This window comes from Seriola lalandi, unplaced genomic scaffold, assembly GCF_002814215.2.
Source record: "Seriola lalandi dorsalis isolate HSWRI2012SDOR001 ecotype SW California unplaced genomic scaffold, Sedor1 jcf7180002054921, whole genome shotgun sequence".
NCBI lineage: Eukaryota > Metazoa > Chordata > Actinopteri > Carangiformes > Carangidae > Seriola > Seriola lalandi.
Window position 1 is genome coordinate 1,600,094 of NW_019525473.1, and position 19,060 is coordinate 1,619,153.

Here is a 19,060-nt window from a genome sequence, read left to right on the forward strand (position 1 = left end):
TCCTTGTTGACAACGCTGTTATGTTATGAAGTATATTCCACCATCACACTGTCACCAGTGGAAATGTCTTCCATGCTCTCACCTTCACCTTCAGTTTCTCTTCCCATTTCCAGAGTCAGGTCTGTGTAGGAAAACCAGCTGGTGGACCGTGAGGCAGTATTAACTGACCAGTGTCTTCATCCCTGAAAAAGGTCTGTTTTCTATCACATGTACAAGATTTTTCAGTTTTTGGTGATCTGGGTCAGTTTATCACTGACTGTGTTTCCATTAACCTGCTTAATGCACAATTTGAAATTGTCCACTGAAAAACCAGTAATGGCAACGTGAATTTTGAAAAAAAATTGTCAAATGTGGCAAAAACATTACTACGCTCTGATGAGGCAGTTTTTCAGACTATTGCACAAAGCAATATTTTGTAAAAGTGAAATGGAAACACTTTTTCTGCATTTAAGTCACATCCAAAGACATTCTAGACTATTATCTCCCAAAAATCCCTGATACGTAGCCGCTGTCAAATATAAGGGGTTTGCCTTTCCATCATTAGATGCACCAGACACCCTGGTCACCTTCGACTGAATACTACAGCGGACAGCAACAATTAACAGATGATTGAAATCCATCACCATGTTTAACTGGAATGACATCGTGAGAGGAGAAAACCAGCTTTATTGACATAATATCACTCAATGGAAACACAGAACATTCACAACTGTGTTCTGTGGACTTTTCAAAAAACTCACTTCTATTCAGCAAAAAACTGCAATGGAAACACAGCTAGTGACCTTTGCACCATTCAAGGTTTTTTCACTGAGACATGAGCTGCTGACATTTCAGTAAAAACTGGAAGAATAAGGGAGTTCTAAAACTTCATATATACATATATAGATGTAAATGTGTATGTATATGTATGTATATAAACACACACACATAGGTATATGTACTGTATATACGATATGATCAGATAATATGTGATATGACATTGTTCCTTAGAAGTATACTGAGGCCTTGTTCTGTTGCATTCAGTGTTCCTCAGCAGACAGTGAGGCATTGATAAACACATTGGGCCTCATGCAAGAGCATTCTTCTCTTCTTGTCCTAAAATCCTCTCTGAGGTTTGTTCGTACGAGTTCCAAGTCAGATTCACCTAACAGCCGTAACCGGACAAGCTTGTCTTAATTCGCTCATTTCAGACAGGTGAATACCACCTGTCCAGAAGGAGGAGCCGTATAAGGCTTCCTGCTCCGCTTCCATCGTGAGAAAAATATCCCAGACAAGTAAAAAGATGAATTTCAGTTTCAGAAATCAGATAAAACCTTCAGCGGAGTCAGAGGTCGAGTCGTTTAATCCAGAGACATGAAGGTAAATCTGTCAGTGACGTCATCAGAGCAGCACTGTCCTGTGACAAAAACATAGAGGGACGGTTCAAGCCTCGTCAACTAAGATACCGAATTTCATTTATGGTAAGTTGTTGTATTTTTCTGCAGTGTGGACCCATGCTGAGTCAGCAGCAGGCGTACCGGACCTCGGTTGTTATGCTTATAATAATAAACACACAAACTGTACCGAGAGGGGCGTGCCTACCTTCGTCACCAAGGTTACTATAATAACGGTCATGGCTTGGTTAGGTTAAGGAAAAGATGGTGATTTTGGTTAAAAGTAGTACTTCCTAAACATCAGTTAATCTTTGTTGTCATGGTTACAATAATAACAGCAAATGGTCATGGATAACAGAAACATGAACTAGTTTCACATGGGAATCAAACACCACTCTCCTGTTTCATATTCATCCATCCACCACGACCTCCTCCTGACGTGGACTTTGTCTCTCTTTATACTACGTCACCGCACTTTTCCCTTTGCACCTGTCATAATTACTACGACCACTAGAAGTCGCCTAGCAGCAAAACGTAACTATGGGTCATAATAACCTGCTGCACAGACGACCTGTGGGCTCATTTTGTACAGGAGGACAGTCTCTTCTGTTCAAGTCTGGAAAACCCACTTCGCTCCAAGTATGAGAAAACTGGAGAATACGACCAGTTCTCTGGAATGGCGGGAACTGATCTTTTCCAACAATCTGTTCTGATATGAGGCCCAATGTGCTTCCATCTGCAAAGCTGATTCTGTGAAACCTCTGGGAACCTGCATTGCTAACATCATGTTTGATATGTGACTCAGTCTTAATGCTTTAGCATGCAAAGCGTTGTTTAAAGCAAGTAAATATTTTCTACATTGTAGAACTGCAGACATCAGAACTATGAAACAACACGGGGAATTATGTAGAAAAAAAAAGTTTCATTTTTTCGATTCTTCAGTAGACACCATTTACCTTGATGACAGCTTTGCACAATGTTGGCATTATCTTAAACAGCTTCATGAGGCAGTCACCTGGAATGGTTTTCAATTAACAGCTGTGATTGGTCAAAAGTTAATTAGTGGAATTTGTTGCCTCGTCTTTATGTGTTTGAGACCATCAGTTGTGTTGCGTCGTGGTCATGTTGGTGCACAGTAAATAGCTCTATTAGACAACTGTACTTATCCATATTATGTCAAGAACTGTTCAACTAAGTCAAGAGAAAACAGTCCATCATTACTTCAAGACATGAAGCTCAGTCAATCCAGAAAAGTGCAACAACTTTGATTTTACAACAGTTAGTTCTGACCAAGTCATTTGATTGGATGAGAGTCATCCCATGAGGGCTGATAACAGCACTGGGACCTTTAACTACATGTATCACTCCGCTTTACAGGTGATCTACTAACAATTAATTAGCGTTACAACGGTCGTTACCTCTCTTAGATTGTAACAAACTTTGCAAAGGTGAAAATAATTCCAGAAATAACATTTGAATTAAATGATGTCTTGTCGTCAGAAGAGGATGAAGGGAAGAGACCGTGATACTGCAGCACACACCCCCAGGTGCACTCATATGACATCATTAGGTCAAGAAAATGTTTATGTATTGCTTAGCAACAATCTAGTACCGGTCCTGTTGCAGAAGGGTTAAGGTCAGGGGTAGCCAAATAAATGATGAAATAAACAAACTAATCATAATCATAAGGAGAAGTTCACCCGCCTCAGCAGCAGCTCAGATTAAGAGTCAACATGAATGCTTCACAGAGGCCAAGTACTGACACATCTCAACATCCAGTGTCTGAAGGAGACTGTGTGAATCAGGGGTGCTGGTGAATTGAAGGCACACTTAACCAGCATCACTACCACAGCATTCTGCAGCCACATGCCATCCTATTACTAGGGCCATCATTTGGTTTTCAACAGGACAATGATCCACACACATCCAGGCTGTGTAAGGCCTAATTAACTAAGAAGGGAAGTGAAGGGGTACTGCATCTCATGACCCGGCCTCCACAGTCACCTGACCTAAACCCAGCTGAGATCGTTTGGGATGAGCTGGACCGCAGAGTGAAAGAAAAAGCAGCCAACAAGCGCTCAACATACATGAACTCCTTCAGGACCGTCAGAAACCATTCCAGGTGACGACCTCATGAAGCTGGTGAGAGAATGAAGAGCGAGCACAGCTGTCATCGGAGGTAAAGGAGGCTCCTTTGAGGAGCCTCTAAAAGCATTTAGAATCATTTACACTGTTTTTGTTTACATAATTCCATATGCATTATTTCACAGTGTTGATGTCGTCAGCTTCCTTCTACAATGTAGGAAACAATAAAGAAAAACCACTGAATTAGAAAGTGTGTTCAAACTTTACACATGCACTGTATGTAGTTTGTAAGTATTGTAAATAAATCTCCATCTCTTACTTTACAGACATTACCTTAGCAACAACAATTTCAGACAGACAGACGGATGGACGGACAGACAGCCTTTGACTTGTGATAAAAACAGACAGAATAAAAAATAAAAGCCTAACTGCTGATACAATGTGGATTCAGTGGGTTTGAGCTCATTCTGTTTTCAGGACATCACCTCTTTGTCTTCTTATCGACATTAAACTTATGATACTTACAGTGTGACAGGTGGACCTCCATGTGGTTGACATGACTAACAGCTGTAACTAACCTGTGCTAAGCAGACTGTGTGAGGACTTTACAGATACACACACATACACTGTAGGACTACTGTAATCTCTCACTGACACATACAGAACCAAGATTACTGTGCATGTTAAATATGAGAACAGACAGTGTGTTTGGTTGATCCACAGACATATACAACTAACCTTATTGGTGGAGTCCTTGAAGCCACACTCTCCTTTATCGTACCACCACTTGTTTTTCATCTTGTCTAGGGTCCCTTGCTCATTCAGTTTCAATACGGCAAGGTTTACTGGCACTCTTCAATGGGAATAACATAAATAACATCATTATCAATGTTATCTTATGTTATTAGTGGGGCAGCGGTTCTCACGCTCTGGTCCAGCAGCCAAAAGAGGGCCTATCCTGTTTGTCGTTAGCATAACACCACGCTGACAGGAGTGATTGGTTCATTTTGGAGGAAGGAGTTTTAAAGCAGACACTCTCCGTCTACTGTCAAATGCTAAATGGTAATATGTTTGAGTCCCATGTTGTTGGGGCCCCTCTGTTTGGCCCCTGAGACAGAGGATGAGATGTGCTGCATTGAAAAGCCTTTCTGCTCCTGCAGCAGCAGCAGTTTTCCCCCGGTCACACACTCTTTATCAGCTGTTGCTACCATCTGGTGTGAGGTCACCTGACCCTGGACTCACCCCTGAAGCCTGCCCTGACCCTGACCTCAACCAAACAGGGCGCAACACATCAGTGAAAGAAGCAGCATCAACAAAAACGCCACCTGCTGGTGGTGCTGATCAGTGACCACATCTGGCTTCTGTCTATAAACATGCATCTGTTCTTATGTTAATGTGAAGGCTGTAGCTCGACGTTGCTAACATGGCTGTGGCGTTGTAGCTGTGCTGCTTCTTTACATTGTTTTTACACATGATAACCCAGTATTACCTTTTGTGTGTGTGTGTGTGTTTAGGTGTGTGTGTGTGTTTGTGTGTGTGTGTGTGTGTGTGTGTGTATTAACCTTGCTCTCCCCTCCTCCGCTGCCGCATTCTCCCTTGTCATACCACCACTTGTTTTTCAGTTTGTCCAGCAGCCCCTGCTCGTTCAACTTTAACACCGCCAGGTTCACCGCATTTCTACATGAACACAGTGGCTGTTAGCAGTTCAGGTGTCATGTCAGTCTTCCTGCTGGTATTCATGTTAGCAGCATCAACTCTGACTCCTGAGCATGAACAGTTACACACAGCTGCAACAACTCCCCTTTCTTAGCAGCAAACTTATCACTATGAGCTTAGCTAGATTAGCATTAGCATAAGCATGTCTCAGCAGCTAGCTGAGTAATATATGCATGTCTTACAGATACAGTTGGGTTCTGATATGCAGTTCTTTTTTATCAAATCATTATTTATCAGAAAAGATCACTACACAAAACATCCACTCATCAGCCTCTCATTGACCTTTGTTGTGTATATCTGTGTTATGGTCTGCTACTTTGGTGTTGTCTGGTCATCTGCTCTGTGAGGTGTTTGAGTGTCTTCTGTAGCTCTGGCCTTCAGCTCTACTGGTTATGGAGACACACCAACATCACTAATCTGGTCACATGACTAAAACCAGGGTCCAACAGGGCGACAGGAACAAGCTGTCAGGTAATCAGACTGAAACACCTGAGTAGAGATGAAACGGTTTCACGCTAAGCCGCTATAAAAATGCCAGATGGTTAGTATTACCGTTTAAATTCAACCATCACTCTGTGGTTGATTACCGGGGGTTAATTACTGTGGTTAATTTAACTCGTTAGGTACTGTACCATCAACCAGCAACCATCTCCCAGACACGTGGAGGAAAGCAGTGACAGCTCCTCTGGATCAGGACTAACTGTTTGCTGCAGCTCACCAATGAATGACACACTAACAACTTTTTAATCTTGTGCCATGTTTTCCTTTTTTCACTGCAGTACTTCTTTTAAATGGTGTTGAAGTTTCTCAGTTTTCTCTGTATGTCCACGCCTCTGTGGAGCACTTGTGTCTGACTGGTGCATGTGCTTGGAGAATTTTCAGCCTTCTGATATAGTTTTTCCACCAACATTAGCAGGTAGAAGCAGGTTTTGTAAATGCGTGTAAACCTGATAAAAATGCGACTGTACAGTGGCCCTGAGGGCTCAACGCACTGCAACACATGCACTGCAAATCACAACACATGCAAGAAGTGTTTCCAAGGGACTTAAAAGTGATGAATCTGGCTGGGACTCACTGTTCAATGCCCAATTGTGACTTCTGAAGTTAAAAGCATTGAATAACAAGTGCGTCACAGCAGGTTCATCACTTTTTTTCTTTTTAAGCTATTTTTCTGAGAGAGCGAGAGAGAGAGAGAGAGAGAGGATGATATGGCACAAAGAGCCACGGGCTGGACTAGAACAATGGTTAGGATTAGTTAGGATTACCCCCACGCCCCTAACCCCCATGAAACACTTCCGTCGTGTTGTTGGACAGAACTTTGTGTATTTGCATGTGTTTTCTTAAACTGAGCTCTCAGGGCCACAGTACGACTGACTTCTCTTCCACTGCCAGAGGAGTATGTGTTTCTGTTCGGAGAGGACACATATAACTGCAGAGAGTGATGTCATCACATGCACTTACAGAGCACACGCGCAGGGGAGAAACAGCAAGCTGCTAGCTGCTGTGCTAACTAGATAAAACAGATCCATGGCGTTTCATCCCAGGTTTGTGCTGCTGTCAGTGTCGGAGTCTCTGTGAGACGCTTCGATCGCCGATTGTGTGTTTTTGAAACTTATATTGGGGCTGCAGCTTCACTCTGTCATCCCTGAACAGTGTGGTCTGTGATATTTTCACTGTGCTGGACAAGTGACAAGTGTGCGTTCACAGTGTCTCTTCTCTGAAAGACGTTAGAGCAGGAAAATAATAATATTCCCTTGTTAACAGAATGGACATGCAGCAGGCAAACCCAGGACTAATACTGGTCCCTGGTCCTCAGCTGAGACACAGAGCAGTTCATTATTTTAATGTTTAGATGCAACAAAAAGTGCTGCTGATGACTTATTTGTGGTTTATATTACTGTATAAACATTTTCAGCATATTTTAACACTATATAATACACTATAGATAATAGTGATAACTGTGATCGTTTCATCTCTGCACCTGTATCAGACGCTGACCTCTGGTTCATCACCGTGTTCAGTGTGACTGTACCTGATAGAGCTGACGGCCAAACAGCAAAAGAACTGTGACTAACGCTGGTTTTCCTTTCAGTCAGACTGAAGCTGCAGCACAGAAACAAGGCTAAGGTTTAGGTCAGGGCACCACTCTGCCCACATCACTAAACAGAATGGCCCGTCTCTGGAGGGAGGATCTGGCTCTGTCACGTCAGTTTCAGACCCTCAGTAACAACTTAAGATCCATAGTTCTGGATCAGGACTTGAGCCTCTGGGTCGTACTACAATTACATCTGGTTTGTTTTCATCAGATTAAAGGAGTACCTACTCTAGTTTGTACCACATGACTAGACCGGGGGCTGGTTGCACAAAGTTAGCCACTGACTGGTGCTTATACAAGTGTGTATGCAAACCAGGGCATCACTGTATGTGGCTAAGCTAACAGCAGAGGACTTGTGCGTTTACTTTAAGGGTCCCTTAGCTTCATGCTAATTTCTAAAACCTTTTCTAATAGCCTACATGTCTCATTGTTTGTCCTGTAATTTAGTCTTATTTTGAAGGGGAATTAATTTAGACCAGTCAACGATTCAGTCTGATCTTATCTTAATTGTCCTTTACTGTTACTAATATAAATGTGTTAGTTTACCACTCGTACTGACTCTGGCTTGACGATTTGATGTTATGGTTGTAGCCACACCCATGGGAGGGGCTAAGACTGTCCAATGACACACACCTGAGTCAGTTTGCTAGTTGTTTATATCTGTGTTGTTGAGATGTTGTAGTAGTGAGACTGAAAACAGAGCAGGATAATTCTGACCTGTAATTAAAAATAATACCAGAACCTTTTTAGTTTTGGTGCTCTCTTTAATACTTTAGTACTTTCTCTTTAATGAGCGAGTACTAACAGTACCAGGAGAGCACTTTCATCTGTTCCCTTTAATTATACTAACGAATGACATGACAGGTATCAGAGGTTAAATACCTGGGGAACAGCAGGAAACTAACTGCCCTGTGAAATAAAGACTTCTTTTTCTAACCTCATTCTGTGTTTGCTCTGCATCATCCCACAGCTCCCCTCACACCTGTAAACATGCTGGGGGCTCCACCCACTTCATGCAACCATGGTCACCCCCCCCCCCTCAGTTCATCCAGCTGATGTTGAATATCGATTTAAAGGAACATGTGTCTGAATGCAGATCACAGATTGTGCTGAGTAAAGAGCCGTCCACACCATGAACTCCAACTGAAGATAACATCGTTTTAAACATCGTGAGTCCACACAACGACTGTAATGATGACAGTGGTGAACAATATTGGGGATCACTTTGATGAACAATATAAACACTGACAGCCAATTAAAATGCATTTGAGTTTACAGGGAGTCACATTCAGAAAATAGAATAATGGACTAATGTATGAACCGTAGTAGAGGAGGGCGATCCGATGATCTTACATCATGGATGATCTATCTCTGTCATATGATCCACCTCAATTACTCATACTGATCGCCTCATTAAGAAGTTTTTATATTTAGATACATTAAATTAAATTTTTTTAAAAAAAGTTAAGTCTCTGCTAACCAGACCTTGTTAACTGTTAAACAGCTCGACCACTAACCGGAGCTGGAGACAACAAAAACCACTGTCACCAGCTGCAGTCCAAGAAGGTGGAGTGACAGTCGGTCCACAGGACCAGAGACCTGCTGCAGGCAGGGAGACAGGAAGAGGGACGAGCTGGGGCAGAGACTAAACTTTCAAATTAAAACACTTCCACATGGCACCTCATGAAAATAAAATTAAATAAATAAATAACAGCGCTGTCCAAACGAATACTCCATATGAACTACGAGAAAAGTCTGATTGGTTGTGACAGTTTGTCAACAAAAGACAGCATTGTGGGTGAAGAGTAGCAGTGAGCAGACAAACATCTGACGGAAGCGGCAAAGCGCCGGAAAGATACGAATCACAACTTCCAGTCAGGACTTTCAAAATAAAATCAGAGCGGAAACATGATTCAGATCATGGCTTGTGATTCAACTCAATTAGATGGTCATGAACTTTTTGCCAGATTGCCCACAACTTCTTACTTACTTTTGGTTTTATTTTCTTTTGTTGCTCTATTGATTTCCTTGTTTTAACACACCTACTTATGCACTACACGTTGCCTCTATTCTCTGTGTCTTTTATTGCTGTTTTGTTTTTATGTTTGTACAACACTTTGTAACTCTGTTTTGAAAAGTGCTATATAAATAAAGTTATTATTACTATTAAAGAGTAGCACTCAGAACACAAAGGTGTATTTGTTCCACACAATGGGTGGATTAGTAAAATGGTCATTGAACATATTACCTATCAGTAATAAAGTGAAGTCACTGGCATAAACAGCATCTCTCTCTCTCTGTCTCTCTCTCCTTTTATTCATATTCTTATTAAAAGAATAATGATAAATAAAAGCGAAATAGAAGCTAAATCAAGTGCTTTATCAATATCTTTCATTTCTGTGACCTCTTTTGTGTAAGCCAATTGATGCGACAGGAAACACTTTCAGGTGCAGTGTGATAGGTCATCACCTGGGGACTGTCTAAAGAACATCATCGTTCATCAGAGTGGACGCTCACATCCTTATCATTATCGATACAGTTATTGTTCTTGGTGTGGATGGCTCTTAACGTGGCCCAGAGCGCTCAAATAACTTTATCTTAAGAAAACACAAGCAAATAGACAAAACACAAGCAAAGACAGAAACGCATTGCAAGTAGCACAACAGAAGTGTTGTACAAAAACCTGTACAAGGCTTGCAAACATGCCACATCCAGCAGGGCAAACAATGGTTGGCAGCCCAGGTTATTATGGGCTGTATCTGCCACAGTGAGGTTAGAACAAGAGCTTTGGGTCCACTTAACCTGAACACAGCATCATGTCTGAGAACGCTTGAATTATTTTAGGCTTTAAAAACTTTGTAGTATTCATTCTTGCATCACGGCAGATCCAAGACTAAATCTGACCAAGTTAACTTGACTAGACTAGGCTAATACATCTTTGTGCAGCCAGCTCAGCGGTTTGTTTTAATGGGCCTTTTTTTATCATGTCATGGATTTCTGAATCTTCTAAAGAGCCTCAGTCCAGCAGGAAGAGCTTTATAAATAACAGTAATGAAGGAATGGCAGGCCAATGTAGTTGCTAGTGGTATCTCATGCATCAATCAAGCAAACTTGTCTACAGAGAACGTTGTGTATCATGGCTTGAGCCAATCCCAGCTGACATTGGGAGGCAGGGTACACCTGGACAGTGGTCAGTCTATCTCAGGGCTCATTGTTATATTATTGTGTCATGATTTGAATATGAAACTCATGTGAATTGAACAGTTCAATTTTGTGTTTTTTTCTGAACTGAACCCAACATTTAGATTATAACATGAATCATCTTTGACTGCAGCTGTGGCAACATGGGAAAAAAAACACATTAAATGACAGCAGTGAAATCATGCTAGGAGCAGAGACATGTAGATTATCATGTTTGTATTCAGTGAATAATTCAACCATGATTTAGAATCAATTCAAAAGTTTAAGTTTAAGTTTAAGTGCAAATTGTAGAATATTTATATGTCTCTGGTTCTACCATGGTATAGTACCACAACAGCAGTCACACAGTAGGATAAGGGTCGGACTTAAAGCTACATTAAGCGATATTTTTGTCTTAAAATTGGGTTAAGTGATGTAAAAGGGCTGACAGTGATGAGTCACCACCCTGCTCTGTAACTTCTCTAAACTCACTGCTTTGGTTGTCCAGTCCAACCCCAATGGTTCTCAGTGACTCCCCCACCCCTGTACAACCATCACACCAACAGGCCTTAAATCAGACAAAAGTCAGAGAGGTTTAGTCTGTTTCTTTTGCTCATCATATCTCTGGCCTATATGTATAGATTCATGTCAAATCAACAATAACCAGATCAAGCTAACTCGTATATCCATGTACGAGGACCAGGGGCCAGTTGCACGAAACACCTTTTCTACCTCTAAGTCTGACACTTAAGGTTTAATTTCTCCTTTGCTGAGGGAGTTACTTCAGGATGTTGCACAGAATCTCCTAAAAAGGTTTCCTTACTTTAGGAAAAAGGTTATCATTTACAGCAGTGAAAGAGATTTTAAGCAGTAAAATTTTACTGTTTCCATGGGGACCATTTTTTTTGCTGGCATTAGCTTGTACCTGTTAACAAGGAACCCGGCAACATTACAGGACTGTGCTGCTCTCTCAACCTCCTGTCAACGGGAACTTCACAGAAACCTTAAGGAAAAGACTTAAAGGTGTTTTTTGCAACTGCTTTTATTTTAAGGAAACCTTAAGTCAGACTTTAAGGAAAATCTAGTGAAAATCAAGTGTTTTATGCAACTGGTCCCAGGAATGAAAGGTCATTGAAGACTGTACTGACATTCAACACGTCAACAACATTAGCCTGGTAGCTAGCCTTGATGATGCCATTCAAAACATGACCACACCCATCAATTGAGCCACTGGATTAATATGAATAGAAATGTAGTCATGTCTTTCTCCTACAGCCTGTTTTTCATATTGTATAAATGTCTTAAAGCTCCATATTTTCCTCTTCTCTTGTGTTTTATTTTAAGTGTTGATCCATAAGAATATATACTTGTGGTTTTAAGAACCAAAAACGATCTCAATGTATTTTTACATCTCCTCTCTCAGGCTTCTCTCTGGAGCTGTAGTATCAACAGGTTGGTGAGCCAATCAGAATAGAGGAGGCTCTGAGCCTCTCTTCTGATTGGGGCTTGGTGACTGCCTTGTTGTGACATCACAAATTTCCATAAGTCCTGACGGCTGGTTTAAAGGCTCACTTGAATAACTCCTGGGCAGCTAGCAGGGCAGTGTCATCAGCCCCTTTTAAACAGATATATCCAAATATATTACCTTTAAGAAGACCCCTCATGCTGCCTTGGCTTGTTTATACTGAGCAGAACAAATCCGGCATGATGCTGCTCCTTTGTGTGAGTTAAGAGAGCTCGTCAGCGTTCAGGAATCAGAGGTGTGACATTTATCACAGCAGCCTCTTGCAGGCTTTTTACACAGGCTGTGTAACAGCTGTGTTGCAGTAAGAGGTGTGTGTTTTCAGCTGGTAAACCTGGTTTAACAACACAGATGAAGGAGGTGTATGTGAAGGCTAACAGCTAATAGTCCTCTACATCTCCTTAGCTCTGTATTTCTCTTTAGCCATATAGCCCCGCCCACTTTTGAGAGATCCAATCACTTTTTGATCATTTGGTTTGAGTCCAACTAAACCCTCTCCACATATTCTGTTTCATTCGGAAATATGTCACAACTCATCTCATCTGCTTTCTCCTACCAGTCTGTCCCAGCTGGAGCTCTGGTCTGCAGAGGTGCTAGTCCCAGTGCTCTGCGGTTCTTTAGTAAAGAGGACTGTGTTTCAGATAATAGATCTGCTGCGAACTGGACTAGTCACTATTCTGGAGTATACATGACCCATTACTATGAGTTACTGCTGTACTTTAGTGTTTTAAAAAAAAAAAAAAATCGCTTAATGCAGCTTTAACTGCAAATTTGAATTATACAGTAGCAGTGATCATCATTAAAAACATTCTGCAGAATACAGGCAGGGCAGACAGAACTGTACAGAACCACACAGAATCATACAGCCATCTGCAGTGTGCTGAAAAGACAAGAGTGAGAAACACAGTGGCTTGCATGCAGCAAAACACACACACACACACACACACACACACACACACACACACACACACAGTGATGCAGTCAACATCGTAGTCATGTAGAATGAAACAGGAGGCGGGGTCTTTCCTGTCTCTGAGGGTGTGTCTGACTGTCCAAACACACACCTGCTGCAGCACCATCAGGGAAGAGGATGTTCATGGCCAATAGGCTGCAATTTAAAGCTACACATTAAATATGATGACTCTAATTAAAGTTATAATCTGTAACTTTCCCACATTAAAATGTCTAAAAATAATTAGAGCTATGTTCTATATGTCGTTGAGTTGTGTTCTTACATTATCACAAATGTTTCCATTAATTCTCAAACCAAAGAAATCATCATATCCTCTATGATCATGTGTCAGTGTGTTTGTCTGCCAGAAGCTCAACATTGACTTTTATCACATGCACTTTTTACATCTTGGTAGTTTTTAACTCTATATTTGAACTAGATGAAGGATTTTAGTCGGACGTCTGGATCTGAAGTTATCAGAGAAACAAGCTGAGGAAATGTTAGACAGCTCAGCTCCCAGCTGCTGGAGACGTCCTGTCCTGTGTCCCTGAAGAGCGTCTGCGAATCACTGAATTTTTTTTTTTTTTTTTTAAGAGACCCCTAGAGGCAGAAGTTACAGACTGTGGGTTTAACTGTATTTTTATTTTTCTAATAAATGTTGGCCCTGACAATTAGGGTTCCAAACGTGAGTATAAATGGGGAGCAGCTCCTTCCCTGTCCGTCTCATGTGGACTCCAGAGTAAAGATGTCCTGTTCTATCACTGTACATGGTTTGTTTGTGTAACATGAACTTTATTATATCTACAGGTTTTATATTTATCAAGACAGTTTACACAGTTCAAAGTATAAGACTGTGTTATTCTATATTTTTCTTATGGTCAACAAATCCGTCAAATAACCGGCAATGTGTTGGCTGTTCTTAACACTTCCTGACTTCCACACTGACTTCCCTGCTGAGGTTCTCACCGTCACAACAGTCTCAGAAACAGAACGACTCGTCCAGAGTGATCTCCGAAGGGACCAGACACTGTTTCAGATGCCGTTGTTGGTTTGGTTAATCCCCCCCCCCCACTGTAATGTGCAAACGCAAATGTGTTAATGCACATTCAAAAGGAAGTACATTGGAGTCTGACGCTGAGAGGGCGGGGCCAACATGTCTGTGGCTGCATCTTTCTGGAAAATGATTTGAACTTTCTCATTTTATTTAGGTGACAGTGAACTGTCAGATCTCTGCGGCCGCTGAAATGAGATGTTTGAAGTCAGAATGGGAAGGGAGAGAGTATCTGCTCCTCAGATCTCTACCTGCTTTATGTCACTGACAATCACTTCCTGAAAAGAGAAGGAAGCTGTTCTGGCACGAGGCCTGTAGTGTGACAGCAGGTCTCACGAATATGTTGAATGATTCTTCTCTTCATTAAATTTTTGTTGATTTCATGAATTAAACCTTGTGTTGTTTAATCCCATGTCCGGCAGGGTTGTATGCTGTCACCTGTGTGCTCTTGCAGGTGTGTGTGTCCTTGTGCACAGACAGAGTGATACTGCACAGTGTGTCTGGCTTCTCTTTTATTTTTATTTACAGTTTTTCTATATTCATCTTTTCTCTTGGTTTCTGAAAGTGATTTAAGAAACTGAAAATGAAATAGAACAAAAACCACTGTCTGTAGTGGCACTCAGTTAATTGGAATTAATTAAGTTGAACAAAGTCTCCATTTTCCTTGCTAAGAACCTTCCTGAGAAACAGCTGCCTTGAAAAATCTAGAAAACTGGAATAAAACGGGAAGTTCACGTGAATAAATGACTAAAATCTCATCTGTAATAAAGAAATCAATTGTTTCTTTGGGAAGGAGACACAGTGCACTTGTAATGGAAAACAAATGTAGACACATACGTAGACATACACACACACACACACACACACACACACACACACACACACACACACACACACACACACACACAAAAAGGTGTTCAGATGACAAACTCATGGACAACACCCCCTTGATCCAGGTCTTGAAGAACCAGCTCATCGTGAACCTGCGGCCAGATTCTCCTCAGTAGAAACAGATGAGGTCACTTTGAATGGACATGGATCAAGCAGAGGATGGCTGACAATAAGACCTGAAATCTTAACTCAAACAGCCCTTCCCCAGTTGTCACGGCAACCACCACTAGCCATTGGTCAGAGGTGGTAGCCATGGTGAGAATACAAACCACTGCGATGATGTCATCAGGGTAGGTGGATTATTATAACAACGAGTAAGCCGCCATGCTCCATTCATCACACTCGCATACTGCAACACCCAACTGGCACTAAGGCTTGGGACCAGACTACATCGCTCCCCATGGTGGGACACTTTCCTGAGCAGGGCTGCACCTGAGCACAGCCTCAGCTCATACACTGGCTGATGACCGCCTGACTGCTACAGCAGGCACTCAGCCAGTGTTTCTACTGATCATGACCTCAGGACGCTGAGGGAGATTCTAAATGCACAGAGCGCGAGGCCACTGCGTGAGTGGCACTGTCAGAGTTTAGAGTGTGGAGAAATGAGCCGAGTGGATGGGGAGAGGGACAGTATGCTAGGCAGCAGGTTAGTAGTGTGAATGGTACATGGCAGTGCAGGTTGGCTAGCATTGTTATACTGATCCACCCACCTTAATGGTGATCCTTTGGGCGTGGCGATGCCGTAGCCCTTGGAGTCCAGGTTTCCTCCCACTTTCATGGTGTCACAGGGTTTCCTTTGCTCGATGTACTCATTCATGGTGGACTCCAGCAGGTAGGCGTACTTCCCTTTGGACTTCCTGACACGCAGGACACCCTCCGACGTCTTCTTGACGAAGACGGAGGGTTCTGCTGACTTCATGTACTGCCACATCTTGTCAAACAAGGCGATTTTAGAGCGCTAAAAACAGAGACAGACGCAGATGAGACACTGCTACGTAGTGTGTACCCTGTCAATTCTGAAGCACAGGGTACTTCAAGGTGGAGCTTTCCTGTAAACAACAGTGTACTAATAAGCATGGTGAACACAGCTATTTTATTTGAATCTATAATTTTATTCAGATCCATAATTGTGTCAGTCTCCTTCCATTACTACAGGGCCATGAACAGCACTGGGTTGGACGAAGGGGATTTGTTTAAAGAACAGAGGCTGGAGGTGGAGGGAGACATAGAGTGTGTCCACACTGAGCTGGTTACACAGGGACTCCCAACCTTTTTGGATGTGTTGACTAAGCATCAACCTCCATGGCTGAAAAATGAAGCCAACACTGTAGTACCAAAAACTGCAGTTCCTCTAAAGACCACTAGAGTCTGGCTCAGGTCTGGCTCCAACAGCGAGTCAATCCCCATAGACTCACAAGTTGAATTGTCCAACTTTACAGCAGAAATGTCCCTTTTACAGCCTGGTAAAGAAAACAGTTTTGGTCTCTAAAACTAATTTCGTACCTCGTGACAACGGTTTGTATAACTCACCTGTTTATATTTTATTAAGGCTTAAAGTTCTGTATAATTGAGGGCATGGCCGGTTTGAGTGACAGGTGTATTTGTGGTGTTGATTCTTCACATATCAGACAGATAATTGGTGAAGATTTTCCTCCTGTTTTTACAGGTGAATGAAACTCTAGTATTATTTATCTGTATGTTAGCACTAATTACCAGGAATCAGTGTCTGCACCCACCATACCTGGCTTGTTAGCTTAGCTCTTTTACTTGCTAATTTGCCCCTCCTCTTTGTCCATTTTTTGGATTATCTGGGAGTTATGGGCTGCCAAGATGGCAACAGTGGAGCAGCTCACGCTGAGCTTCAAAACCACTCTTCAGAAACCTGTGGGTGACGTCATAGAGGTTATGTCCATCTTTATTTACAGTCTATGGTGTGGACCAGCAGACTGTCAGAGTGGTCTCACAGAGCAGGACCAGAGAGTTTCCACATCGATCTCCTTCATTCAGAAATCCAGACTCCATTTATTGCTTCACTCAACGGTGGATCGTGGAAAGATTTAAGATGAGCACAGAGCATCATTCTCTCTTCAGTAGATGAAGGTGAAAACAAACTCTGACCATCGTCTTCATCATTCTGCACGATGAAGCTCAAACATCCTTGTGTGCAGATAGGATGTGTGATTGGTTCTCCGAGCAGAGCTGGACTGTAACAGTTTGTTAGCTCAGTGTTTGTGTGACTTCTTCACTCTGCTTTTCACAGCTATGTGTACTTTGACCTCTGACCTATGGGAGACTGTGGAGTTAGACAGCTCTCTCCACCACTGTCATCCAAACACCACATGAGGCCAGGAGGCCTCCACGCTCTGTTCAGAAACAACAGCTCTCTCCTTTCATCTGCCTACTTTCATCTGAACATGTCAGCTTTGTGTGGCCCTAAAGAAGTTCTTACCCTGAAGAACTCCTTGGTGGATCCAGAGTCCAGGGTGCCATATGCGATCTCTGTCTGTTTAGCCAGGTCCTCAGCACTCTCGATGGGAGACACCATCCTCTCCACGGTCAGGAAGGCAGCCAGGTTGGCCGTGTATGATGAGATGATGATCAAAGTGAAGAACCACCACACACCCCCCACTATACGACCTGACAGAGATCTATATACACACACACACACACACACACACACACACACAAGCAGGCCAGAGTGTGCTGTTATTACAGGATACTGAGTACAGAGTCTAGCACAACCACTGATGACCTCTGACCTTTGTGGGAGTTTCCTCTGGTCTCAGGACACAGAGGCTGTGTCCCGATTCAGGGGCTGCATCCTTCAGGGAACACAGTCTACAACAGCTACGTAGGGCCACACTTTCGAAGGCCGAACTGAAATGAGACGTCTGGTCTACTAAGGATATTCGCTTTGTGTCACCAGCTGTTCCCGCCCTTACAAAGTTCAGCTCCTTTCACCTAGCAACCTTGAAAACACATAGCTTTTTTTCCCACATAAACTTGAGGTTTTAAGGCCCCATTCAACGGTGTAATCCTCTGGCTCTCTGTCGGTGTTGTTTGCTTTCATTACCGGAGAGCAATGAATCTATTGCTCTATCTATCCAAACCTATTGTTGTCTTTGTTGTCCAGGAAAAGAAAGACAGATCTGATGATGTCTTTGAAATGGGACAGTCTAGTCACGCTGCTGTGACACATTCTGTCTTTGAACACAGCCTCTGAAGGATGTGGTCCACGAACTGGGACACAGCTCATATGTAGCTATGCTAACACAGAGCCAGGATCCTCAGTAGCTTGTGTAACTTCATACAATTAAAGTTACAATAAAATGTTTGCTTGAATTAGTCAGTTAGTAATGGTAATGATTTAGTATTATGGTGAACAGTGTTGACAGGGAGTGCTTTTATTTTGAAGTGTAAGGAACAGGAAGTAACCTGTGGCGGTTTTATCGCTAGCTTAATGATGTTATGAAGTCGAGAGGTCGGCTGTTTCTGCAGGGATACTGGCACATATGTTCAGTGTAAAAGACACCCGGTTTGTTCATCGCTCGAAGCTCTCACCAAATAACAATAAATCCCCACTGCACTGTGTCTGCATCAGTTTGTCTGTATATCGTCAGCATGTCACCAGGAAACGTTACAGTCAGAAGCTGTGGCTCTACCATCATGTATACACAGTTTACAGCCACAGTGACAAGAAAGCATCAGTGAACCTTTGGAATCACCTGAGTGTATTAATAAATTTACCCTTAAATAGAATCAGCTCTTCATCCAAGTTACAACAATTAACAAACACAATTTATTAAACTAACAACAACAATCATTGTGTTGTTCTTGATCAAACATTCACAGTGTAGCTGCAACAGACTAATGACATGAACAGAAGCTAGCTGGAGTCAGGAGTTATCAGACCTGGAGTCAGTCAGTGAAACCAGATTGGAGGTGTGGTTTAGAGACACTGACTTCTACAGAACACACAGACATCAGCTAATGTGAGCCAGAGGTCGGTTGCACAAAACACCATACGTTTTTCTACACTTAAGGTTTAATCTCTCCTTAGCTGAGGGAATTAATTAAGGGTGTTGCACAGAATCTCTGTTTTCTTTTTAAGTCATTTTTAAGTTTTCTAGCTTTTTATGCCTTTATTCTTGATACAGTGAGAGAGAGGCAGGAAAGTTGGGCAGAGAGAAAAGGA

General features: G+C 42.3%; 1 protein-coding gene across 3 annotated transcripts in view; it reads right to left on the reverse strand.

The window, feature by feature from the left end:
- Window positions 1-19,060, reverse strand: part of LOC111673578 (glutamate receptor 2-like) — an 80,920-nt gene that overhangs the window by 22,807 nt on the left and 39,053 nt on the right. For 2 of the 3 annotated variants that reach the window (XM_023431381.2, XM_023431379.2), the window contains exons 15-17: window positions 17,315-17,513; window positions 15,576-15,823; window positions 5,021-5,135 (exon numbers count right to left, since the gene is read on the reverse strand). In XM_023431381.2, the coding sequence (XP_023287149.1) occupies window positions 5,021-5,135; window positions 15,576-15,823; window positions 17,315-17,513 (562 nt within the window). Of the gene's footprint in view, window positions 1-4,196; window positions 4,312-5,020; window positions 5,136-15,575; window positions 15,824-17,314; window positions 17,514-19,060 lie in introns of all 3 variants that reach the window. The other variant, XM_023431382.2, reaches the window with a different exon arrangement.